The sequence below is a fragment of the Cuculus canorus genome, chromosome 7, assembly GCF_017976375.1.
Source record: "Cuculus canorus isolate bCucCan1 chromosome 7, bCucCan1.pri, whole genome shotgun sequence".
Classification (NCBI taxonomy): Eukaryota; Metazoa; Chordata; class Aves; order Cuculiformes; family Cuculidae; genus Cuculus; species Cuculus canorus.
In genome coordinates, this window is record NC_071407.1 from 37,690,739 (window position 1) to 37,715,765 (window position 25,027).

General features: G+C 42.6%; 1 protein-coding gene across 11 annotated transcripts in view; it reads right to left on the minus strand.

The window, feature by feature from the left end:
• The window catches only part of PCDH15 (protocadherin related 15), an 855,028-nt gene that overhangs the window by 46,356 nt on the left and 783,645 nt on the right, over positions 1–25,027 (minus strand). For all 11 annotated transcript variants that reach the window (XM_054071964.1, XM_054071953.1, XM_054071963.1 and 8 more), the window contains 2 exons: positions 5,991–6,206; positions 1,639–1,727 (listed from right to left, as the gene is read on the minus strand). In XM_054071964.1, coding sequence (XP_053927939.1) covers positions 1,639–1,727; positions 5,991–6,206 — 305 coding nt within the window. The remainder of the gene's footprint in view (positions 1–1,638; positions 1,728–5,990; positions 6,207–25,027) is intronic.

Genomic DNA, 25,027 nt, shown 5'->3' on the forward strand with positions numbered 1-25,027 from the left:
AAGGCCCATCCAACCTGGTCTTGAACACCTCCAGGGATGGGGCAGCCACAGCTTCCCTGGGCAACCTGGGACAGTGTCTCACCACCCTCATGGTGGGGAAATTCCTCCTTATGTCCAGTCTAAATCTGCCTCTCTCCAATTTAAAGCCATTCCCCCTTGTCCTATCCCCACAAGCCTTTGTGAACAGTCCCTCCCCAGCTTTCTTGTATCCCCTTCAGGTACTGGAAGGTCACTCTAAAGTCTCATCGGAGCCTTCTCTTCTCCAGGCTGAAAAACCCCAACTCTCTCAGCCTCATATGGGAGGTGCTCCAGCCCTGCGATCATCTTCATGGTCATCCTCTGGACTCGTTCCAACTATTCCATCTCCTTCTTATGGTGAGGATTCCAGAACTGGACACAGTACTCCAGATGGGGTCTCACAAGAGTGGAATTGAAGGGCAGAATCACCTCTCTCGACCTGCTGGCCACAGAATATGTGTTCTGAACATGTCAGAATGTGTGTTCATCTCTTCCATTCAAGAAAACAGAACCCCAGAGAGGCTACAAATGACTGTGTGAAGAAACAACTGTGCAGTGCAGCACGCTGAGGCCAACCTGAAGGCTTAGCAAAGCAGAAACAAACTTTTCCTATCACTAAAAGACATATTGTTCTTCATCTCCCCAGACAATATCAACACCTGACATTTTTGGAAAGCTGGATCTGAAGTGTTTAGCAAGCAGACTCCCTTATTATTTAGGAAACGGAGTCCCTGTGAATACAGACTATTGCCTGAAGAACTTAGTGTTTGTTACGTTAGACTCTATCGGACCTAACTCACATCTGGCTCAAAACAGATAGAGAAAAGGGGAACAGGTCCTAAATGACCAGAAGCAAATCCGTTGCTACTTTCTGCTAATCCAATGAAGATATGAGCCATTTAGAGACAACGCACTTCTTTTTCGGTGAGTGATTATATCATCAGCCCCAAAGTATTTCAATTTCTGCAGAGACGTAAAGGTATGACAACAGTCGGAATGGAAAAGACCTGTTGAAATCTGAGAAATGCCATTCATCATTGATCAAAGTGACAGAGGAGTATAAAAAGCCTTTTTAACTATTTTCTATAATATTTTCTTTCCCATATTGTCTAATTTGTTGTTATATATCTAATGACACATTTTACCAAAAGGACTTTAGCTGGCTTCCAGTATGATAAAATACTTCACTTTTATTGCAAAGCATTAATGTTTCTAATTACCCACCCGTTCATCACAACATTTTATTCCTGCTAGGTCTGAATAATGGCACCCTGTTACCAATTTTTTGCAATTAAAATTCTATGTAATGATGTTAGTGGTATGAATTGTACCAGTACAGATTTTCTCAATTCTGCTTCCCTTACAGCTACGTCACGAAATAAAGCCCCAGTGAAGCCATACAGCTCCCTCAGACAAACTGCCTCAACCCTTTTGGAGAAGTGCTTTATTCATTTTCCATCCTGCCTTTTGACAGATGCAGGCACTCAAAACACTCACTTGCTCATTTTCAAGGTTTTTGGTAAAAAAAGGAGGTCACGGCATAAAGGGAGCACTCCTTGCTGAATCTAAATACAAAATCAGTGAATTATCTGATACTTGTAGAGTAAATAAATTTATTACCCTATAAGTTGATCTTTGTTCTGTTCCACAAGGGTGGGAGGAACATTAGAGACGATGACTTGCATATCCAACTGATTGACCACAGAGACCTGGAAACAGAAGAGTGAAATTCAATTGGCACTCCCATGCATAACATCCTCCCCATACACACAGAATGGAATAATTACTTCCCTGCCTTCATAGCCATGCCCTGATGTTCAGATTTCTCATTTTAATTCTGAATACGAGAGCTGGGAAATCTTGCTTTGCTTGGCAGCCAAAACCAATAAACAGCAGGCAACGATTTAACTAGAACTGTAATTGCAGGACTGCATCAGAATTATAGATTTTTAAAGGAAGGACTACAAACCCCGTTCTTTATCATTTAGACTTTACTTACAGAATTATGGATCTCCCACATGCCATATTCAAAATCACTTATGAGCATTTTGGTACTTTTGATGACTTGACAGGAAAATCCAACCTTGGAGATATGCAGTTCACACCCATGTAAATGCAAATAATTCACCTAAATCAATGATATTTTTTTTTTTTTTTAGAAAATCAAAAAGGAAATTGTTCATCTATTTTAAAGTCATCAGTGTAAATGATTTTAATCTCCAATTTCCTTCTAATTTCTCCGGCTACATGGCATAAAACTGCATAACCAAGTGCATTTTAAAATTGCACTTCTATGTAAAAGGACAGGGAAAATGCCTCTAATACACTCAATAATTGCAAAAATAACCATACAAATAAAAATCCAGGAACCCACAAAAGAACCAACTGACCTCTGAAGAAATCTCTCACATTAGCATTTTGAAACACAAATTCACTACAACCCTTCTGTTCCCCAAGCACCGGTTCAGCGATCGGCGTGCAGAAGGGACTACACGCATGCATCAAATTCAGCAGATCTGGCAAACTCCACTTAACATTTCCTGATCTAATCTCCTCAAGGTATTTTTATCTCAAGAAAGACTGCCTTCCAATAAAATGACTGCATGCTTTTTCCTCCCTTTTAAATATTTGTGCATTTTGTAATAGCTCCCTCCTCACTAGCACAGCCCCGTTAGGTTGTGAAAGGAACGGTCACTGCCTGCACTGGTGGAGAAAACAAAATACTTCTTAAAACTTGGTTCCTGTCCATGACAGCAAACATTATACTCCAAACCACCTTTCCCTAGAGAGGGCTCTGAAGGTAAATTCGGAAAAGCAGGACAATGTTTAACCCAATAAACTTTAAAATCAGTTAGCTGATTCGATACCGAAAGAAAAAAACAAGGCGTGATTTTCAAAGGAGAAGCCTGAGCCCTGCGAGCACTTCAGTAGATGAGCCACGATATGCTTTCATATCACACACTGATTCACCAGCTTTGAAGCTTAATTCAACTTTAAATATTTAAATGTTCTTGAAATGTCATCAGATGCACAGATGAGCAGGTACAGGCTTCTGTGTAAGAAAAACAATTATAATGAACTCAAAAGGAATTTTAGACGAAGATCCTTGAAAGGAACTCTAAACTAATGAACAGTTTAACAGAATTAACTGCATTAACCAATTCAAGCAACTACTGCGCACCTACGCACCGAGTACTGCATAAATGCAACACTTAAGAAAAGGCAATAGTTCTTCTGATATTCAAGGGATCACAATTATGATTACTTGTTCCTACACAAATATCTGAATAAACATACATTCATGACAAGCTACAGTAAAACAAGGGTGTTGAACAAAAAACCAAGAGAAAGTTAAGGTTTCCATAGTAACGCTACCTTACTTGCTATCCACATTTATAAAGGCTTTCATTTCACAGTTATTATAAATAGCAATAAGTTGAGGAACTACATCCAATTAAAACACATTGTAAGAAAAACTGTGGGGAGAAACTGTTCCCTTCCAATCAAGGAGAGAAGGAAACATGCTGGGTGCAGAGGTGGAAGGTGTGGGAAAGCAAAGGCTCTTCCTGAGGCACCACTGCTCTCTGGAAGCTTTTTGGGACATAGTTACAAGGGATCATTCAACCCACTGTTCCTTAGACACCTTTTGTGACTCCCAGTCTGCTGAGCAAAAGCGCAGCCAGGTCCTGTGATGCCGCATAGCAGACACCAACCTAAATTTTAGGGCTCAAAGTCAGCATGTTCAGTTGTCTCATGTCCCTCAGTATCTGCAGGATTCATTGCTGAGAACTAGGAAAGCTTCAGGTTAAACTGAGTAAGGAGCACAACAAACTAGAAGTTTGCAGAAGAGGCAGGGAAAGCACATAGTTGCTGATATCCACTGGCCTGTAAATTCTATCCCTTTGATTCTCTGCTTCATTCGCGAGGCACTTCCCGATTTTTAAATCAAGCAAGGCAGAGCCCAGAAAGAGGCCTCATCATTCAACAGCCTCAGTGGATTCTTGGGAGCAGCTTGTGCTGAGAGAGGAAGGGGCCATGGGACTCCTCAGGCCCCAGGAAACATTAGATGATATAGTGAATATTCACAGTATCCACAGTTATTTCATACTTTTAAGTGCTTCCTTGCAGCAAGCTTATTTTAAAATGCGATTTCCTATTTCTTCTGTCTCACAGAAACGAAAAAGGAAAATTCCATCACATGAAACCAAACAGATCAACAGATGTCCACCTTGAGCCATCCTGCTAGTCCCAGTCAGAAGGAACAGCCAGGTGTCTTTCACGTGGACTGACCCTTACAGCAGCCAGACGTTTTACCAGCGCTCGCTCGTGCTGCTCACAGAGCTGTGCCAAGGCTCTGAAAAAGGATCATGGCTCCACTTCTAGAGGATACCTTGCTCTGCTCAGGTTCTTTATAGTACCGGCCCTCTTGTGTTGCTCTATCTCTTCTTCCTAGACCTCCTCCCTTCTCAGACTTACAATCCTATTTTCTTCCCCTACAGGCTACTCGTTAGCACGTGAGTAATTAATTTCCCTTATCTACACGCACTCCTTGAGTTTGTATTGAAAGGAATAACACCTCCCAGTCCGAGCACATGCAGCACAGTGACAGCAGGACAAACTCTGTTCAAATCATGAAGCCCAGAAACAACTTAGTCTGGTTAGAAACTGCATTCCTGTATCGATCACACTCAGTGCAACCCCAAACCTCCATCGTGGGGTGGTGTCAGTCTGTAGCTATATCTACAGCTACTCTAAGCTTTCACACCTTCCTCAAAAACACTATGCTAGAGCGCTCATCACTCACTAAGACAACTTAGAGTTACCTCTATAAATTAATGAGACATACTTCATCTTCTAATTTTAATGTTGATAACTTCTGGCTATATTTTAATATACTATTACCACATAAATTGCATGAGGATGCCCTATCATTTTGGGAGGTCAAGCATGAGGACATCATACATTATGTTTATTTGCCGAATTCCTGCATAACTCAATAAACCAAGTATTACGGCTATCATCTGTATCGTTTGACAGTGTTCCCATGAAATAGATAATACACTCCATCCCTACGACATTATGCTAATATTAATCCAATCCATCAAGTTATACAGGCTCTAAAGACATTTAGCTTTGATCGTTTCTGTGACTGGACTAAGTCAATGTCCTTTACTCAGCACAAAAATATGAGCTCAAGGCCTAAAGCTGGTGCCAGTTTTGAAAGGTTGCTTCCCTGAGACCTGCAAGTACAGTGTCAGACCAAAATTACTCCTTGCGTCTCCCTCCTAAGCCATGGCAACCTTGGCTTTTCCCAGTAAGCCGAACTTTCAGAGTCTGCTCAGATCTTTGCCCGCACCGCAAGCCAGTTACACCAGATCTGACTCCGATACAGAAGCTACGTACTCGCTTCATCACACAGTACAGTTAGGAAGATTCCTATTTGGCTTATTAACTGGGGTTTAATGCCGTGCTACCCCTTCTTCACAGCTTCGATACGGAGCTGGCTGCACCTTGCTGGCTCAGAGAACGCGCGGTGATGATCTGTAAATGCTTGTGCTGACCATGCGGACGTGACCGGCTTCACATTTCTAACACATGAACCCAGGACTTTCTGCGCTGCCACCTAGGTCCAGAAGAGCCAGAACCTACCTTAGGTCCATGTTTAATGCAAACAATTTGAACCTAAATTTAACTATCGACAATGGCTCCCCGAATAAATAAAATACTTAACAGCATATCCGGGGTGGGAACCGAGACCAGGAGCTCTGCCATGAAACACGAACGTGTGCTTCAGATCGTCAGAAAGGCTTTGTTTCTTTTAAAAACTTTATTTCAGTGACTTAAAAAGATTAAGTACACACAGTTTGTAAAGTTTATAGCCTTCCTATAAGTCTGCATGGAATTAAATTTTATGTGGTGTTTGAAATTCCTCGGGAATTATTCCATAAAGGCAATGTCTGGCTCATACTTACAAGTACTTCTGCTTTGCTGCTCAGCCCTTTTCCATAGTCATCAGTTGCAATGACCTGAAACTTGAAATAGGATCTTCTCATATTTTTGAACAGCATAGCAGTTTTTATTAGCCCTGTGTAAGCTTCAATCACAAAACCTTCTTTACCATCCTTGATTGGAGGAATGATGAGTCTGTACTGCATGGCACTGTAATTCCCAGTGTCCTTATCATCAGCCTAATAGGAAAAAGAAAACAAGTAGAGGAAAGTGAAGTAAATACGCATGCAAAGAATCATTAACTTTGTCCTTTAACTAAAGCTGCATATTGGTCCAGCAAATTCCTTCCACTCTGACTTTTAAAACATTAGATCCCAGACAGGAGATATCACTATGACTTTAAATGGTTCATTTAACTTCGCTGCATACGTTTTTGCTTTTGCAGCAATTTCTTCCTCCTCTGTTGGCACTAAACTGCTCAAAAAAAAAAAAAAGGCCAAAAAAAAAAAAGAACAAAAAAAATTAAATAAACGGACTAATCAAGTCTGCAACAAACTGAACAGGTAAGTACAGTTTAATTCTGAGAAACTTCCACTGCCAAATTCTTGTTGAGAAATATTAAATATCAAAAAAGAACCCCAAACCTAGCAACACATTCACAAACTTATACAATAAGAATGTCCTCACTCTTAGAGACATTTTGCACTCTCATTGATTGTGCACATATATTTTTGGAATAATTCTAGCCTTTTTTATTAAAAAAGCAAAAATAAAAGGAGAGAGTGGCGTTCCTGCAACGCTGCCCAAGGGATCTGCTGTACAGACTCAGGGCAGGGCTCAAAGCTGCCCTGGCATTCTCCCATTGCTGAATTAGTGCAGAATAAGGACACAGTCCTGGCACCAATCAAGCAGCCCTGGCAGCGATGTTATTTCACCTGTCTTTGTGCCTGATGAGTTGCATAGCCCTGTTCTGGCCTCTCCAGACTGATGCCATTGCACAAATCACGCTCTTGTTCAGAGGACAGTACCCATACTCAGATGGGAGCGGTTTTTTGAGGACCCTTATAATGCTTTGATGTGCTCCTTCTGGAAAGGAGTCAGCAAACTCGTAGCTCATTACCACTCCAACTTTGCCCACTGAGGAGACTTGGGCAGTGCCTCAACATCTGGGACACTTCAGCATCTATTATCAGGCTTTCATCAAAATATTCCAGATGATCTCCTGAGATGAGAAGCTTGACTTGAGCCGGCAACGTGTGCCCGCAGCCCAGAAGGCCAATTGTGTCCTGGGCTGCATGCAAAGCAGCGTGGCCAGCAGCGCGAGGGAGGGGATTCTGCCCTCTCGTGAGACCTCATCTGGAGTATTGTGTCCAGATCTGGAATCCTCAACATAAAGAGGAGATGGAGCAGTTGGAACGGGTTCAGAGGAGGCTACAAAGATGATCCGAGGGCTGGAGCACCTCCCATCCAAGGACAGGCTGAGAGAGTCAAGGTTGTTCAGCCTGGAAAAGGCTCCAAGGAGACCTTATAGTGACCTTCCAGTACCTGAAGGGGCTACAGGAAAGCTGGAGAGGGACCGTTTGCAAAGGCTTGGAGTGACAGGATGAGGGGCAATGGGTATAAACTGGAGAGGGGCAGATTTAGACTAGACATAAGGAGGAATTTCTTCACTATGTGTGTGGTGAGGCACTGGAACAGGTTGCCCAGGGAAGTTGTGGCTGTCCCATCCCTGGAGGTGTTCAGAGGGAGGTGTTCCAGGCCAGGTTGGATGGGCCTTGGGCACCTGATCCAATGGGAGGTGTCCGTGCCCATGGCAGGGGGTTTGGAACTGGATGCTCTTTGAAGTCCCTTCCAACGCAAACTATTCTATTGAGGTAACTTAAGCCCGTGGCTTAAGCTAATGTTGGAGAAAAAACACCCTTAACTTCAAAGAGGTCTTTGTGCAAAATCTGTACTCACCATGACCTAAAGCCAAAAACAATGACAACAGAGATGGGGATGAGTTGTTTACCCTGATATGCCACTGCCACCTAAAAAAGCATTATCTGTGCAAGGTCATTAAGCGTTCAATAGATGGCTGTTAATCATCATTAATTGCTTCCTCACCACCACTGAACAAGATCAATGCGGTGGAAGCTCTTACTAACTTCTACTTTGTCTTTATTGTCCAATTATTTTCTGGAATAACAGTGAGGAGATAAAAAATCAAAGTTTCTGCAGCACAGTGATTGAATTGTGCACCATCAGGAGATACCTGTGTGCCAGACAAATAATCCAGGTACTCAAAACTGGATGTGCTTTCCATGCTACTCCGACTGCTATCAGACCAGATGGAATAGATAAAGCTGTAGACCTTAAGTGGTAATATCTGGGCTGGTTTAGCTAGAGTTAGCCATTTCCCATTGGTGTGTTATGTGCTTCAAAGCTGTCCAGAAGATAAACTCCCACAATGACACCGGCTGCCACTCATCTCAGAGACAGAGCTGTTTAAAATGGTCCTTGCATCTTTTGTAAATGTTTTGTTTTTGTCTAAATTGACAAAGCTTTACCTAGCTTGGCTACAAAAAGCATAAATAGAAAATGTGTCTAAGTGCTTTTGTTTTCTAGTTTTCTAGCTTTTCTAGCTTTTCTCTAGCTTTTTAAAAAGATTTTAAAATTCAAGGCTGCTGTCTCTTGGGTGATCACAAACCCCTTAATTAGCATTTTTAGAAAAGATGCAGAAGGTTAAAAGCTTTCTGAAATTTACTCTGTTCTGTCAGTCAAAAAGTAAAGATATGGGTAAGCTTTTCCAGAGCCCTTCTGCCATCCAGCTGGCATGGGTAACCGCAGCCCCGACACATCATGCAGCCAGTACACGGGAATTTGACAGGTGAATTTGCAGGACTAGGCTCATTTTTGGCTTTCCTTTTGACACGTAAATTGCCGAAGGAACAAATAAATGTGAAGGCATGCTGCATGGCACAGGGAAGCGAGGAAGTGGCTCTACCTACAAATCAGGATGATACGCAGGTGTTACCCGTCCTCACTCTGAGAGCTGAATGTCGGTGCTCAGCACTGAGCCCAAGTCAACCCTGTTAAGTGCACTTTCTCCCAAGTGACAGGGGACAGGACAAGGGGGAATGGCCTGAAGCTCCGTCAGGGGAGGTTCAGGTTGGATATCAGAAAAAATTCTTCACAGAAAGAGTCATTGGGCACTGGAACAGCTGCCCAGGGAGGTGGTCGAATCGCCTTCCCTGGAGGTGTTTAAGGAACGGGTGGATGAAGTGCTGAGGGACATGGTTTAGGGAGTGTTGGGAATGGTTGGACTCGATGATCCAATGGGTCCTTTCCAACCTGGTGATTCTGTGAATGCCTGAATTACACACAAGGTTACCTTCGCTCCTCCAGCAACCACATCGACCTCAGTGACCTTGTTGGACTCTTATTCCCTCTGGTTTAATCTGATGTATTCCCAACTTAGCATGTTGTAGTGGGTCGATCCTGGCCAGCTGCTACAGAGCCAACCCTGCTCTTTCTCACTCCCATCCTCAACAAGACAGGGGAGGAAAATTAGATTAAAAGGCTCATGGGTTGAGATAAGGACAGGGAGTTTACTTGTCTATCACCGTCATATAGATAGACTCAACTTGAAGAAAATTAATTTGATTCACTACTATATAATATAGATTCAGATGATAAACGAAGAGAAAAATTAAAACACCCTCTCAGCTTTGTCTGGCTGTGGGGCTCTTGGAACCATTTGTCCCCAGCCCAGTGCAGCATCTGCCTCTCCTCACAGATGCCTCAGCCCCTGCCCCGGCACAGGCACTCTGTACACATTTAAAAATCAAATAGTTCACTTCAAGTATTTGTTCTTAAGTAAATGCAAAGGTAATCTTAAAACTGCGTCTAAAAGATTCCATGTTATTAGTACTAAAATTACTCTTACAAAAGAAACATTTTAAACCAGCATGATAACTGAAATAAAACATCCTTGAAAGCATGGGAAGCGTAGGTTACAGAGACATTCAAACTAACTTCACTTGGTGCTTTTGGATCAATTTTGCCTTTTGGTTCTAGGGAGCTTTACATCTGCCATATACTCCAAAAAGAGATCAGGAAGTCTCTGCCTGTAGTGGCAAGGAATAACATTTGGTACAACCCATGCAGAAGACAATCTACATGCTGGTTGAGAGATAAGAAGGAAACCTTTTCAGAAATGAAGAGCAGAGGGAAAAGAACCCACAACCATAGCTCCTGTAACTCCATAGGGCAAGTGTCCTGGCACGTGAGCACAGGCAGTAGAGCTCTACCTGATTTGCCTCCTTTGGGTCTTAACCGTAGCAAAACTGGCTTTACAGCTACAGTCCGGCTAACTGCCAAAGGCTCTTTGGAAGTGCTCTGTGAGAAAAGCACCACATTTTTTATCAATAAAAAGACAATTTGTTTGTTAAAATAGATTTATTAGATTGGTTCAGCTGGGCATAAGCCTATCATTTTTTTAATATTAGCAAATTCTATCTCAAGAGGAAAATATGACTTTTAATAGTTTGTTTCAATAACAACAATCAATTTTGCCTCCAGTATTTCAGGCTTGTACACGTGTGCAACTAAGGACAAACAAAATCTGAATCCAAATTAAGGTACCAATATTGCAGGCATATTAAAGTCAGTCAATCTTTCTGAACAAACATCATGACACTAGTGTAGTTGCCTAAAAGTAATGGTATAATAAGTCTTGCAGCTGAGTTTAATACATGAAACTTCAGTGAAAGATATATTTTGAAATTTTAAGCACGCAGCTCCTAAAATCCTCTAGTTCAGGTGCCTAAAGCTGGTAGACAGGCTACAAGTTGATTTTCAGAAGTTTGGAGAACTCAGTGGCACTCCAGAGAAATCAATGGTCTCAGTATCATTACAGTTAGGCTATTTCCATCCCAGAAACCATAATACGTGCAAATGAGCAAAACCAGGTGAAAAGCAGTCTGAGGAACTTAGAAAAATCATTAGATTTCCATTTGAAGTATTTAAACTTCATTGTTTCTATTTCCCCTCTTTTCACCAGTACTTATACTTGGGTTGAACCTAATGACGCTCAATGCAAGGTTCAGCTTTGCAGGACCACCAGAGAGAGCTTGTGAGCTGCTGACATCAATGTAGCAACTTCTTTATTACAGAGTAAGGATGTTTGCTATTCTTGTAATTTGTCCTGAAGGTAAATATTTTTGACACTTCATTAGGGAGAGATATATGACATCTCAAGAGTTGTGTTATGAGTGTCAAAGAAGAGAAAGAGCTATACTTAATCTTAATATTACTGCAGTATATCTTCCTTTTGTTATGTGCAAGAAATACAGATGTCTCCTAAATTCTGCTGTGAGTGAGTACTGATAAATATGTATGATTTTAGGAACTACCAGGCCAAATTCAACCCTCTTGTAACTGAGAGTAAGCATGCCCACATGGATGGAGATTGGTTGGCATCACCGTGTGCTACCTCCAGTCCTTACCCTCCTCTCCCACAATGGAAGAGGTACAACTGCTGGGGTGCTCTCTAACCCCACCACAGAAGCACAGCCAGGTATCAGATGAAACATGCTGCTCTAGACCCCAAGATGGGGAGTATTTAACGCAGAGTCATTAATAAGTGGGTTTTTTTAATACCTTTCTTGGCAGCTACCTCTCTGAGCAAAAAGACCAGTAAGCCAAGTGTCTCGGTGACATCTCCTACAGGCGGACTGCCAGCACAACTCACAGCAAGTCATTAGAAAAGTTCAAGTTCCTGGCACTGCAGAGACAGCAGAGAGATGGATGCTGTCAGCACTGGGTTCACTCACAGATAAGCGATGCCTAATTCAGCCCAGCGCTGCAGTAGCAATGGGATGAAGGTACAGCTGCTTTGCTGCCAACAAAAAGTGCTTTTCACACATCAGTTGCCTTAAAACCGAGAGGATGCAGAAGGGTAGTTTGTTTGGCTTGGTTTTCAGCTTTAGGAGGACTGAGAAGGGATAAAAGCATTAGCTCAAGTACGGAAGTATACAGGATTCACTATTGCTGAGCCATGCTGCGTGTCTGGAAGACAAGAGATGAAAATACGCGAGCTAAAGGCTAGGAGTGAGAGCGATCCCTGTAATCGGTTCCAGTTTATCTTATTATATATGTTTTTTCTGGTGTAGCTCATTAAGACAAGGCTTAGGTTGCATTTCAGCACTTCATAAGGCTGCTGTCCCTAAAGGACTTCCAAGTATCTCATAGGTAAGAATTTGGTGGAAAGAGGTATGTAAAGGACCATAACTTTGAGGAGAAGATGCAAAGGTAAGAATTCTGAGGCAGTCTGTGGCAAAACCAAGCTGATGACCTCGAGTTCCAGAGTGCTACGGGCAGGTAACAGCGTAAAAGGGTACAGCAGTGAAGGAACACACGAAACAAAACCCATAAGAAAACTGCAATAGCTACAACAAACTTGCTGGCCTAAGTGTCTGTAAATCACAAAGTAAAACTGTCTGTGAAACACTACAACGGCAGATGTGGCTTTGGATCTGAAAACATCCCACAATCTGTAAACTCCTATCAGCAAAAATGGTCTTGTTCTAAAAGCTACTTTGTGTGCCAGCAACTGATTGGAAACAGTTGAACCTGCCATCTGCTTAGTGGCACTCAGCTGGGAGGAAGAAAAAAAACCCAAGAGCTGAGTCCCATTCATTTTACATGCCCTGTTTGCATCCGTGGGCTCATGATTAAGGGTTACCCTGCTAGGGAGATTGGAAAACATTTAAAATTAACAATTGCATTTAACTCCAAGCAGCTAGTTTGATTTTAGCTCATGCTGAGAAAGATAAAAACTGTAATTGTGTGATGATTATGTGATAGCTTCAGAAGCTATGGTTAATGAAAACTTTAATGCTCATCCCAAACAAGCCACCAAACACGTCAACCCACCGGCGGTTTTGGTGACAGTATCAGAGCGTTATTGCCACATGGCATTGCTTTTACAAGACTCTCCGAGTGAGGGGAGAAGTTCCCTACAATAATGCTGTGATAGTGCATTTATGTACATATGTCTCAGGCTGCGATATTCCCTGCAGAAATGTGTGGATTTGAGAAATATCAAATAATCACCTTTCATGAGGACTGCATGAAGCCAAAGAGAGATTAATTTACGCTTTAAAAGCATTGTTCGTTAGGCAGACTTACAAAGGTGCTAGAACAAAGAGGAAAAGAATGGACTCCGCTAAGCACATCACTGATTGCTGCCCAGCCCACTCCGAGTAAGCTCCGTGGAAACTTATGGGAGATACAGGTAGCAAGAAAAAAATTAATGAGAACTGTTCATTTTCCCACCAACTGTGTCAAAAACCACAAGGTGTGGAAACATGGATCAATTTTGATAAGCCACCTCATGGGAAAAAGTGTTGAATGAGAGACGTTCCCAAGCTTGTATTTTGAAGAAAAGATAGAAACGCTTGGTTTATAGCATTTTCTTACTCTGCCAATAGCAGTTGGTGCTCTACAGCGTAGGTTTGTGTGCACGTGCTGCAAAGGAGCGCAGACCACGCAGCTGGTCCTCCATGCAATGGGAATGATCCAGCTCTGTGAACACCGCAGGCATACTCGCCCCTTTCCAGGCCCTGGAGGATTACTTCACTCTGGAAGGCACGTGCAGGACTAACAGTCTTAAAAACATTAGAAAATAACACAGTAATTGAAATAACCTGATATTACACTCGAAAAACCACAGAAAGTAGTAGTTCCATAGTATTGTTTTTCATAGTAAAAAGTTTAGCAAGCCAAAATATTATCTCGAGCTGTGTTCTTTGAAAGAAAACACCTATGTGCTCGGAATTACTGGATGATTATTTTGAGAGGGCAAGCAGCTTCCTGTTAGAGGCCAGATGTTACAGCAGATGTGCCGGTCTGAGGGTGTGCTGTTGTCACTGCAAATAGGCTTCAAAGTTGATTTTTATTTTTACCAAGTATGCTTTCTCCCTACAGATTACTCTCTGTGATTCATAAATCATATTTAAACTAATAGAAGCTTATGACTGGCAAAGCAGTTAATTTTTACAACGAAGATGATCTCTTGTGTACAAGCAAAAGCAAAATTAAGGAAGGGAAAACTCTGTGTTTCCCAACAGAAAGTTGTCTCGAGCTGAGGGCTGAACCTCATTCTTACAGAACATGTCCCTGTGGAGATTTAGGTGCCATCCCAAGGGAAACAAGAAATATCAGTAGAAATTCAGAGGTTATAGGCATGAGTAGAAAACAGCTTCAGATTTAACATGGATAAATGTAAAAAGTAAATCTACAGTTTCAATACAGGATGGGGGATGATGTGATTGAGAGCAGCCATGCAGAGGAGGACTTGGGGTGTTCATTGATGAGAAGATCGACATGAGCCGGCAATGGGCGTGTGCTCGCAGCCCAGAAGGCCAACTGTATCCTGGGCTGCATCCAAAGCAGCGTGGCCAGCAGCGCGAGGGAGAGGATTCTGCCCCTCTATTCCTCTCTTGTGAGACCTCGTCTGGAATACTGTGTTCAGTTCTGGAATCTTCAACATAAGAAGGAGATGGAGCTGTTGGAATGGGTCCAGAGGAGGCTACAAAGATGATCCAAGGGCTGGAGCACCTTCCCTACAAGGACAGGCTAAGAGAGTTGGGGTTGTTCAGCCTGGAGAAGAGAAGGCTCTGAGGAGACCTTATAGCGACCTTCCAGTACCTGAAGGGGCTCCAGGAAAGCCAAAGAGGGACTGTTCATAAAGGCTTATGGGGATAGGATGAGGGGCAATAGCCTTAAGCTGGAGAGGGGCAGATTTAGACTGGACATAAGGAGGAATTCCTTCCCCATGAGGGTGGTGAGGCTCTGGCCCAGGTTGCCCAGGGAAGCTGTGGCTGCCCCATCCCTGGAGGTGTTCCAGGCCAGGTTGGATGGGCCTTGGGCACCTGATCCAGTGGGAGGTGTCCCTGCCCATGGCAGGGGGTTGGACTGGATGGGCTTTAAGGTCCCTTCCAACCCAAACTATTCCATGACTCTATGAAATGCAACTGGGCAAAAAATATTCTCTCTCCATGTAACTCGTAACTATATCCAGGAATTTTCAAGATTTACCCTCTCAGTTGCTTTCGGCCAGCATGCAACTGCTGAGACAGACTGCTTTCAAAGATTATGGTTAAGTAAAGAGTTATTCCTGCTCCCTCGTGTGTGATCAGGGTATGAATCTGTAGCTTTAAACGGCTTTAGTTTATTTTGTTCTGTATATTAGGATATTCAAACAGTAATAAAGGATGAAGTTACATTACGAAGCCTATCAGAAAGGGGCACAAAATACAGAAAAGGTCCGAAATGAAAATTTGATAAACCATATTGTAGGAACTGAGCTTCCTTCAGGATGCAACTGCATTTCAGACTCTACCGGCTCCTATTATCATCATCAAATCTCTCTGCTAGGTTCATATTAGAGCCATTTCTATCAAACACAGGTCAGCCACTTCCAGAATCTTTGATTCACTGGCATTTCTTTTGGCAAGCTTCCCTTTCTGCAAACGTTTGCAGTGCAAAAAACCACCTTTATAAACTGAGAAGTAATTCAGAAAAGAACTTCACACTTTCTTTACTAGAATTAGCATCCCCGATATTTCCTCATTTAAATGCACTTCAACAAACAAAACTAGAGAGATTAACACTGCAAAAGAAAATGCTTGAAAAGAAAGTAATAATGCACCATTACAGTGAAAAGTCAATTTCCGCCAGTAATTTCCCTAAAGATTGCGTTGATTTTTTGTTTTGTTTTTCTAGAGCAGATTGAGAATATTGTGTATGTGGCTAAAGGAAGCCTGGTTCTAATTCTGAGGGGAAAACCAGGAGTTATATGACGATATAAGTGGCAAAGAAAAAGAACTAATTCTAATATAACAAAATGCAAAGTAAATCTCAAACCACAAAATTCAGAAATTGGTAGCTATGAGTAGTACATCTGTTTTAAATTAACATATTCATAACAAAAAAATCACAAAAGGCCTTTAATCATGGAAACGGGCTCTTAGATATATTGAAAATTCTGTGAAAAAAAAAAAAGCTAAGTGTAGAAAACAGGAGAGGATATAAAAGGTTCTTGTAACACCAGTCCCCATCAGGACTATCCAACACCCGGAACCTTTTGGGGAGCACCTCCAGCATTGTAATCAAAGCGATCATCCAAACCGCTACCCAGCCTTCCCACCCCAGTCACCCTGGACTCAGCAGACCCGATACGCGTGTGATCCCTGCTCCACCACGATCTGCAGTGGCCTCTCCCAGCCTCTGCTATAATTTCCAGAGAAACGGTATTTCACAAGACTCTGCAATTCCTGCTGAGCTATTTGCGATACAAACAAGGTCTTTAACGTGCAAGGACTAAAGCCTCGGTTAAAAAGTGCCATTTGAATAAATATATCCCTTTTATTATTTTCTTAGAGACATTATTACCTATCAGCTTGCAGAGGACGCTAGCCTTAAAACACTCGTATTAATATAGAATAATTCATATAGCATACCATTAGCCAAATGAATTCTAATTAAAATGACTTCCTGACAATGATTTGTGGCATTCTTTTGAGCCTAAGCTTCCTTTTTATTTCCTTAGAGTAATCTTTCTAAAAATCTAGAGCAAGACAACTAATTAACCTATTTTAAAAGGATTTTATTTCAAATGAGTCTCTTTCAGAGAGCAGTTGCTGCTGCCAGTAAAGTTGCTGTACCTTAGAGAGCTGTGAGAAGTAATCTATGGTATTCACCTTACCTACATACGTAAGTGGTTGATGATGAGAAAAGTGTATATTCGATATTTTATTGGCCTACTTCGAGGCAATCCCCGATTTCAATACGGGATGGGGGATTATGTGACTGAGAACAGCCCTGCAGAGAAGGACTTGGGGTGGTGGTTGATGAGAAGCTCAAGATGAGCCGGCAATGTGTGCTCACAGCCCAGAGGACCAACTGTATCCTGGGCTGCATCCAAAGCAGCGTGGCCAGCAGGGAGGGAGGGGGTTCTGCCCCTCTGTTCCTCTCTTGTGAGACCTCACCTGGAGTACTGTGTCCAGTTCTGGAATCCTCAACATAAGGATATGAAGCTCTTGGAACAGGTCCAGAGGAGGCTACAAAGATGATCCGAGGGCTGGAGCACAGGCTCCAGATGATCCGAGGCTGGTTCAGCCTGGAGAGGAGAAGGCTTTGGGGAGATCTTACAGTGACGTTCCAGTACCTAAAGGGGCTCCAGGAAAGCTGGAGAGGGACTGTTCACAAAAGCTTGTGGGGACAGGATCAGGGCCAATGGGGATGAACTGGAGAGGGGCAGATTTAGACGGGACATTAGGAGGAAATTCTTCACCATGAGGGTGGGGAGGCCCTGGCCCAGGTTTCCCAGGGAAGCTGTGGCTGCCCCATCCCTGGAGGGGTTCAGGACCAGGTTGGATGGGCCTTGGGCACCTGATCCAGTGGGAGGTGTCCCTGCCCATGGCAGGGGGGTTGGAACTGGATCATCTTCAAGGTCCCTTCCAACCCAAACTATTTTATGATGCTATGACAAATTGCTATATTAAAAATTAACGACATCTGCAAATTGTTAAGTGCTATTGAAGAGGAACTAACTTTGTTGTTTCATTGTTTTTTTATTGGAAAGCTGCAGTTTTGGGACAATAAAGCTTGTCATCTTAGTTTTGCATAAATTACAGATCAAAAATGAGTTGCTCTTACGTGCCAATAACATTGTACCAAGGCAGAGAGCTATTTGAGAATAATTTATTAAATGCCAAAACAGAGAGCGAAGTGGAGCTCTGCCTACAGCTTTCAAGAGCATCAGCAGGACATCAATTACCCAGGGCAAAGCCTGAGCTGAACTGGCCTTGCATACGCCTGGTTTCCTCCAGGAAAATGCAGGTGCATGGCTGGGAAGAGACCTGTGGGCACCTAAACACATCCTTTGGCACGGACAGCTTCCCGAACAGGCCACTGCGGATCTTGGTGGGGAAGGGATCAGCTGGAGGGGAGGATTTGGGCATAAACACAGCTGCTAATGCTATCCTATAACATCAGCGCCACTCAGTATTAACATCAACGCTGTTCTGATATTTCAGACAATGTTTCTTTTTAAACTATTGCAAAATTAGATACGTTTCTTTAAAACGTAGAATGTTGTTTACCTCTCGCTTAATGTAACCCATATACCGTGAAAAATAAAGACACAGTGGATTTCAAACCAGATCATAAAATAATTTTTGAAGCTCCTTAGCATCTACACAGGTAAACACCCATGATTTAGTACTTCCCAGCTCATGTCTCTCAGCTCATCTTTTCCATTTACTATTTGATAAGAAGGAAAAATTATATTAGCTTAAACTGCCACTAAACGGTAACTGCTGGCAAATGCCCGCTGCTGTGATTATTATGCTTAACTAATCTAATTACAGCAATGGCAAATAAAAGCAGGCGTACCCTGTAAATCACATCTAACTGCAGGAGCCATATCACTATCTAAACACCAGCCATTCCCAATCCTGCAATTAACCCAGCCAGCCTTTGATCCTTCCCCATGGTTATTCCACCAACAGCAACCGAACAAAGCAAACCTGTTTGCAGAGGCCTGCTCCAGCCTCTCGGCACGCAGCAGGACCTGGGGTGCTTTACCGTCTTAAAGCGCAAAGCAGCTCCGTTGTGCTCATAAAAACCTTTCCACTTGCAAAGCTGCCGCAGAGCTCCAGCAGACGGAGATCTCTTTCCATGCAGCCACGTTAGTACTATCTGAGGGGTGGAGCACCTCCCATCCGAGGACAGGCCAAGAAAGTTGGGGTTGTTCAGCCTGGAGAAGAGAAGGCTCCGAGGAGACCTTAGAGCAGCTTCCGGCACCTGAAGGGGCTACAAGAAGCCTGGGGAGGGGCTGCTCACAAAGGCTTGTGGGGATAGGACGAGGGGCAATGAGTATAAACTGGAGAGGGACAGATTTAGACTGGACATAAGGAGGAATTTCCCCACCATGAGGGTGGTGAGGCCCTGGCCCAGGTTGCCCAGGGAAGCTGTGGCTGCCCTATCCCTGGAGGGGTTCAAGGCCAGGTTGGATGGGCCTTGGGCACCTGATGCGATGGGAGGTGTCCCTGCCCATGGCAGGGGGTTGGACTGGATGGGCTTTAAGGTCTCTTCCAACCTGAACTATTCTATGATTCTATCTCCCTCCCGGCCTCTGATGCTCAGCTCAGGAACGTGCTGCAAACTTCAGGAAGCTGAAACTGAAGATATCTGAATATAAGTATGGGGTTAATTCAAACCTTCCAATTAAAGCCACAAACAGCTTTGACCTTGAGTTTTTAGCAGAAGGCAAAGTTTCAAGATGAGCATCAGTTTTTTGTCAAGATACTTTCCTCAAAAGCAAATGCATGGATAAATGGTGACCAAGGCACTGTCTGGTGCTCGGGCTTCACATGAAATTACAGACCCTGATCTTCAGGTGTAAAAGGCTGAAGCAGTTATAGGTACACAGACAGTGAGTTGTTTCCTCAACTCAAGTATAATGTACTTAACCCCAACTTTTGCTTTCAATATAAATAAACTAGCAATGACCCGCTTCTTGCAATAAATCTGACCCTTATTTTCAATCAACAATACCTCCTTCTGCCACTCCAGAAAAAGGCATTTCTCAGTAACAGAGCCAGCAGCAGTGTTTCCAAAATTAGGGCTACCAGAAGCAGCATCCTCCACCAGACTGCCAGAAGGCCCATGTTAGGGAATTTTTATTGTACCCATTGAGTCAAATTAAACACGTTTGTGCTTAAAATATAAAAATATAATGAATGTGATTGATTTTCTCTGAAAGTGTGCTAAAATATAGCTAACTAGTAAATTATGCTATAAAAGTGGTTATATGAAACTTTCTGCTGTGAATATGAAAGCAATCAAATAGTGTCAAATGATTGCTTGCCCTTAATGCTTCCAACCCCCGGGCAAGCAGGTCACCTCAAAATAGGAGAACTATGTTGAATTTTATCACTTTCACATGAGAATGTAAATGTAGGTGCTCACAATGTGAATTATCTTCATTCTTGACTTACATATCCCTTTCTGTGACCTATACCATCTCTACGGTACATAACACTCACACAAGTGATGAAAAAGTCATGAGGAATGTGTTGCCATTAACTTCAGTTGCATATTCATGATATAAAAGCAGAAGACGGATCCTACCCTACCTCTGATCAAGTGCTGCTTTTTCCCCCTCTTATTCTCTCTTCACTGAATGGGGTTGTCCTAATTTCTCTTCTAATACGCTTTCAATTTATCCTCTGTGCAATTTCTTAAGCAACTCACCTCGCGCAGGGAACCAAACCTTGACAACTGCCTTTACGTATCGACTGCCTGGTACAAAACAGTGTTATGACTTATGCTAGACCTGTCAACGGTGGAGGAACTGACATCAGTCATTAGGAGCTGGGATGTTCACATGAAGGGATATAAAGTACGGGCCTTGGAGAGCGATGAGTAGGAGTTGGTACTGAACATACACACACACAAACAACAAAAGGTCCTTGTCACTTGACTATCGAAATCATCCACTACTAATAGAAGTCTTCAACTTCAAACCTGTCACATATAGATAAAAATAAAGATCAAACCCAAACAAGCTCAGAGATAATCAAGAGAGTCCCTGCTGTACCTCTAGAATGCCTAATTTTGTTTAATACAAGGAAAACACTGGCTCGATTCATAGAATCATAGAATAGTTAGGATGGGAAGGGGCCTTAGAGATCATATAGTTCCCAACTCCCTCCTTCCTTTTTTTTTTCAGTAACAACAACCTTACATTTTAATTTAAAATAAACACTTTCTCCTTCTCTCAGGATAATGGACTGTACATAAGAAACCAATTTAAAAGTTGATGTCACCTCTACACATTTAGTGCCTATTTATTGCTAGTATCTCCTTAAAGTATAGGCGAAAAAATGGCAAGTTTGGGTCCTAGCGTGCAGGCAGTGCTGCATAATTTTCTACAATGGTGACTGTTAGGGCGTTGCTGTAACAAATAACGCAGCACTATCCATAATTAGGAAATGTTGGTTCACTATGAGGCCCAACAGTGACTTCAACTATCCGTAATATGCAGTTTTGCATCTTTCAGTTGGAAAACTTTTTTTCTGCTAGTCAATACCATGTTTGAGGATCATCAAAATTGTTGCCAGTAACAGGAAGAATGAGAAACTGCCAGAATATCAGTTTCTTTTCAAAATTACTCAGATATCATTAAAAAAGTTAGCAGCTGTTAATGAATGCTGATGATGAAACCAAATGCATTTAAATCTCCTATTAAAGAGGGGGTTTTGTTAGAATAAAAATTTGAATGATTTCTACAGTGCAAGCTATGAATAGACTTTATTAATGTTCTTAAAAATTGCAACTTGAAAAACTATTCATTTCATTCTACTCACCGGAACTCTTCCAGAAAAGACATTAATTTGATTAATTCTTCTTAACACTAATTGGAATGAGTATGGTATTTAACTAACAGAGAAATTACTTTTTTTCTAAAGGACAGAAAATAAGCTAACTAGCACCAAGTGATGAAACAACTTGGTCTAGAACAATAAATTACAGCCTGATTTTCAGTGACAAGCACTTCTGAACTGCTTCTAATTCTACTTTAAGTAAGCACACGGTTACGTTTGATGCCATCCACTAGTAATAACTTCTGTCTTTACTTCTGTCTTTTTGTTCTATTTTTCCTGTCAGCAAAAGAACTGCGTAAAACATTTTAACAGAAGCAGGTTAGAGACATAAAACTGTAATTTGTTGTGTGCCTTCCTTGGTGGCGCCCTTTTCTGTCCTTTCACTGCCTTCCCTGAGTCAAACGTTTCTGAAGGGTAAAAGCAGATTCCCCTCTTCACTCCTGAACATCCCTTACCCGTACACCTGCTCTTTTTCACGTGCTTCTTATTCCCTTGACTGACACTCATGAATAGCTGTGCCCAAGAAATCAGGAATGCCTCTCTGAAAACCAGGTAGGATTTCACAGCCTCTTCAAAAGTGGTATGATCAACTTGGAAAGTGATGTTACCTTTGTGTCCTATTTACCTTCACGCACATAACGCTCCTTTTTGTAAGTAACTTTTCTATTATGCTATTCTCCATCTCCCCCAGTATCTTTGTGCAGTTTCATATCTTCAGCACCTGTAAAGTTCACGGATTTGACACAATTTTCTGTTTCCTATTTTTGAGTATGTCAGGGCTTCAGGTTAAGGTTTGCAGCGAGAAGCAATGACTGGCAAAATGTCTGGAAAAATGACATATTACCCCTACCATCAAAACTCTGCTCAACAGTGGTCTCAGATCACCCTACCAGCAACACTACTGCAGATTTCTTTAATTTGTGCACCTAGAATTTCCTTTGCATTGAATCAAGCAGAAGCCTCGTTATTTGTCACTATTTATTTTGTCTAGAGTAGCAGTCTGGTGTACCTTAAAACTTCAATACAGAAGATGGAGGGAAATATATTCATAAAACAAAATTTGGCAATTCATTTTCTGAACGTATTATTTCTGAGACACAATGCTGCTTTACTACTCACTTTGTAATGTCTTTATTTGCATGCAAGCAAATCTTTAAACACAGGCACGGCACATTCTAGATGACTTTTTTTAGCTTCATTTACAAAGTCTGAACTGAGTCACAGAATCACAGAATCACAAGGTTGGAAAGGACCCATTGGATCATCGAGTCCAACCATTCCTAACACTCCCTAAACCATGTCCCTCAGCACTTCATCCACCCGTTCCTTAAACACCTCCAGGGAAGGTGACTCGACCACCTCCCTGGGCAGCTGTTCCAGTGCCCAATGACTCTTTCTGTGAAGAATTTTTTTCTGATATCCAACCTGAACCTCCCCTGACGGAGCTTCAGGCCATTCCCTCTTGTCCTGTCCCCTGTCACTTGGGAGAAGAGCCCAGCTCCCTCCTCTCCACAACCTCCTTTCAGGTAGTTGTAGAGAGTAATAAGGTCTCGAGTCTTCACAGCTGATAAAGCAGCAGTAAACAAACATGCCGTGTCCACAAGCATGCTGGGCTGATCGCTATTTCCAGTTACCAATGAACATCTTTAATCTCCTCTCATCGTAATTCCTCCTTATACTTTCCCTTTCATTCAGAACTGTCGCTTCTTTTAACCACTCACTGGTTTCCTAATAATGCTGTAAGAAAAGCTGCACTGCCTTTGTCCTGCCACCTGATTGGATCTGATATGGTTCCCCAGGTGTCCCTGTTGGGCACCTTTCGATCCGGCCAGTCTGGCCCCAGTCTTTCTCTCAGGCCCTGTTCCACACCGGCGCTGAGCAGCATCCTTTGCTGTGTCAGGAATGCGCTCAGGGCAAAGCGGTAGTAAGGCTCCTTCACAGTTTTGCAGCTGGGAGACTTGCAAGCACGAGCTCAACCTCAGCCCCATCCCAGGGCAGCATGCAACAGGAATTCCTGACCAGCCTCCTCCAGTGGGTCTGTTTCCACCTACTCAGGCCGCAAACACAACCTGCCTGCAGAGCTGGGAAGAATTGGTGTAGGGCAGGTTGTTCCACTATAATCACAGAATTATAGAATAGTCTGGGTTGGAAGAGACCTTAAAGACCTCCAACCCCCCTGCCATGGGCAGGGACACCTCCCACTGGGTCAGGTGCCCAAGGCCCATCCAACCTGGCCTTGAACACCTCCAGGGATGGGGCAGCCACAGCTTCCCTGGGCAACCTGGGCCAGGGCCTCACCACCCTCATGGGGAAGAAATTCTTCCTAATGTCCAGTCTAAATCTGCCCCTCTCCAGTTTATACCCATTGCCCCTCGTCCTATCCCCACAAGCCTTTGTGAACAGCCCCTCCTCAGGCTTCTTGTAGCCCCTTCAGGTGCCAGAAGCTGCTCTAAGGTCTCCTCTCCAACCTTCTCTTCTCCAGGCTGAACAACCCCAACTCTCTCAGCCTGTCCTCGTATGGAAGGTGCTCCAGCCCTCCGATCATCTTTGTAGCCTCCTCTGGACCTGTTCCAACAGCTCCATCTCCTTCTTATGTTGAGGATTCCAGAACTGGACACGGTATTCCAGATGAGGTCTCACAACATTCCCTTTCCCAGTTATCTTCAGTAAATTCACAGCTCTTTATTCGGACTGCTCTATGTGTTTCTAGAAAAGACCAATATGGATACTCTGGGGGCAAAAAGTTGCCTATGATAAGCTTCTATCCAACAGTCAATTCTTAACAATTTCCACTTTTCTGCTATTTCTGGGCTTACTTCGGGAAGGACTGCCATGAAGCAACAAAACAATGGACACCTTTACTAAGCTCTATTATTTTCCATTTCATTCCTGGTGCTCTAAGCACATCACGAGGTCAAAGTAAAACTCTTAGCAGGCCATATTTCTGTGGCCTTTCATGCAGAAGCTAGAATCAGCAACTTCAAAGCTATTCCAGTAACACTTAAGGTGAAAAAAGATGCAGGAGGCCTGCTGAGGTAACAAAATAAAGGCAGAGGAAACTAGCTGACTTGGAAAGTCCTGGCAACTCAAGCTGTCTCTAGCACAAAAGACCGCATCACAAAGCATGTTATAGAAAACAAATAGCTTTCATTCTACGCTATTTTTCTGTGTGACACTAATTACACTCTCTATATTAGATTTCCTTGAATTTTCTTACTTTTTTTTCAAAAGAAAAAGCACACACCACCCCCCAACATCACAACTGCAGATAGTCAATTTTACTCACAAATTATGTCACAGTGCATAGACCTGAAATTGCTTTGCTGACCTGAAACAGAAACTGTTCATTCCTTTTTAAAGCATAAGCGTGCTGCTGCTAAAGAAGTAGTCAGAAGGATTTAAGGTAAAAACGAGTGTTGAGCATAACAGAATTTTCTAAATATTAACATATCGAAAATGATAGCTACAAACCTTCAAATGAAAAATAAGGACATAAGTTCAATGGAAACAAAGCCTGCAAAACTCTTCCAAGCTCAAAATCATTAATTGTATCAGTAACTGCTGGAACAGTGGGCTGATGCATGACAATCATACACAGATAAATGGAAGCCATCGCACTT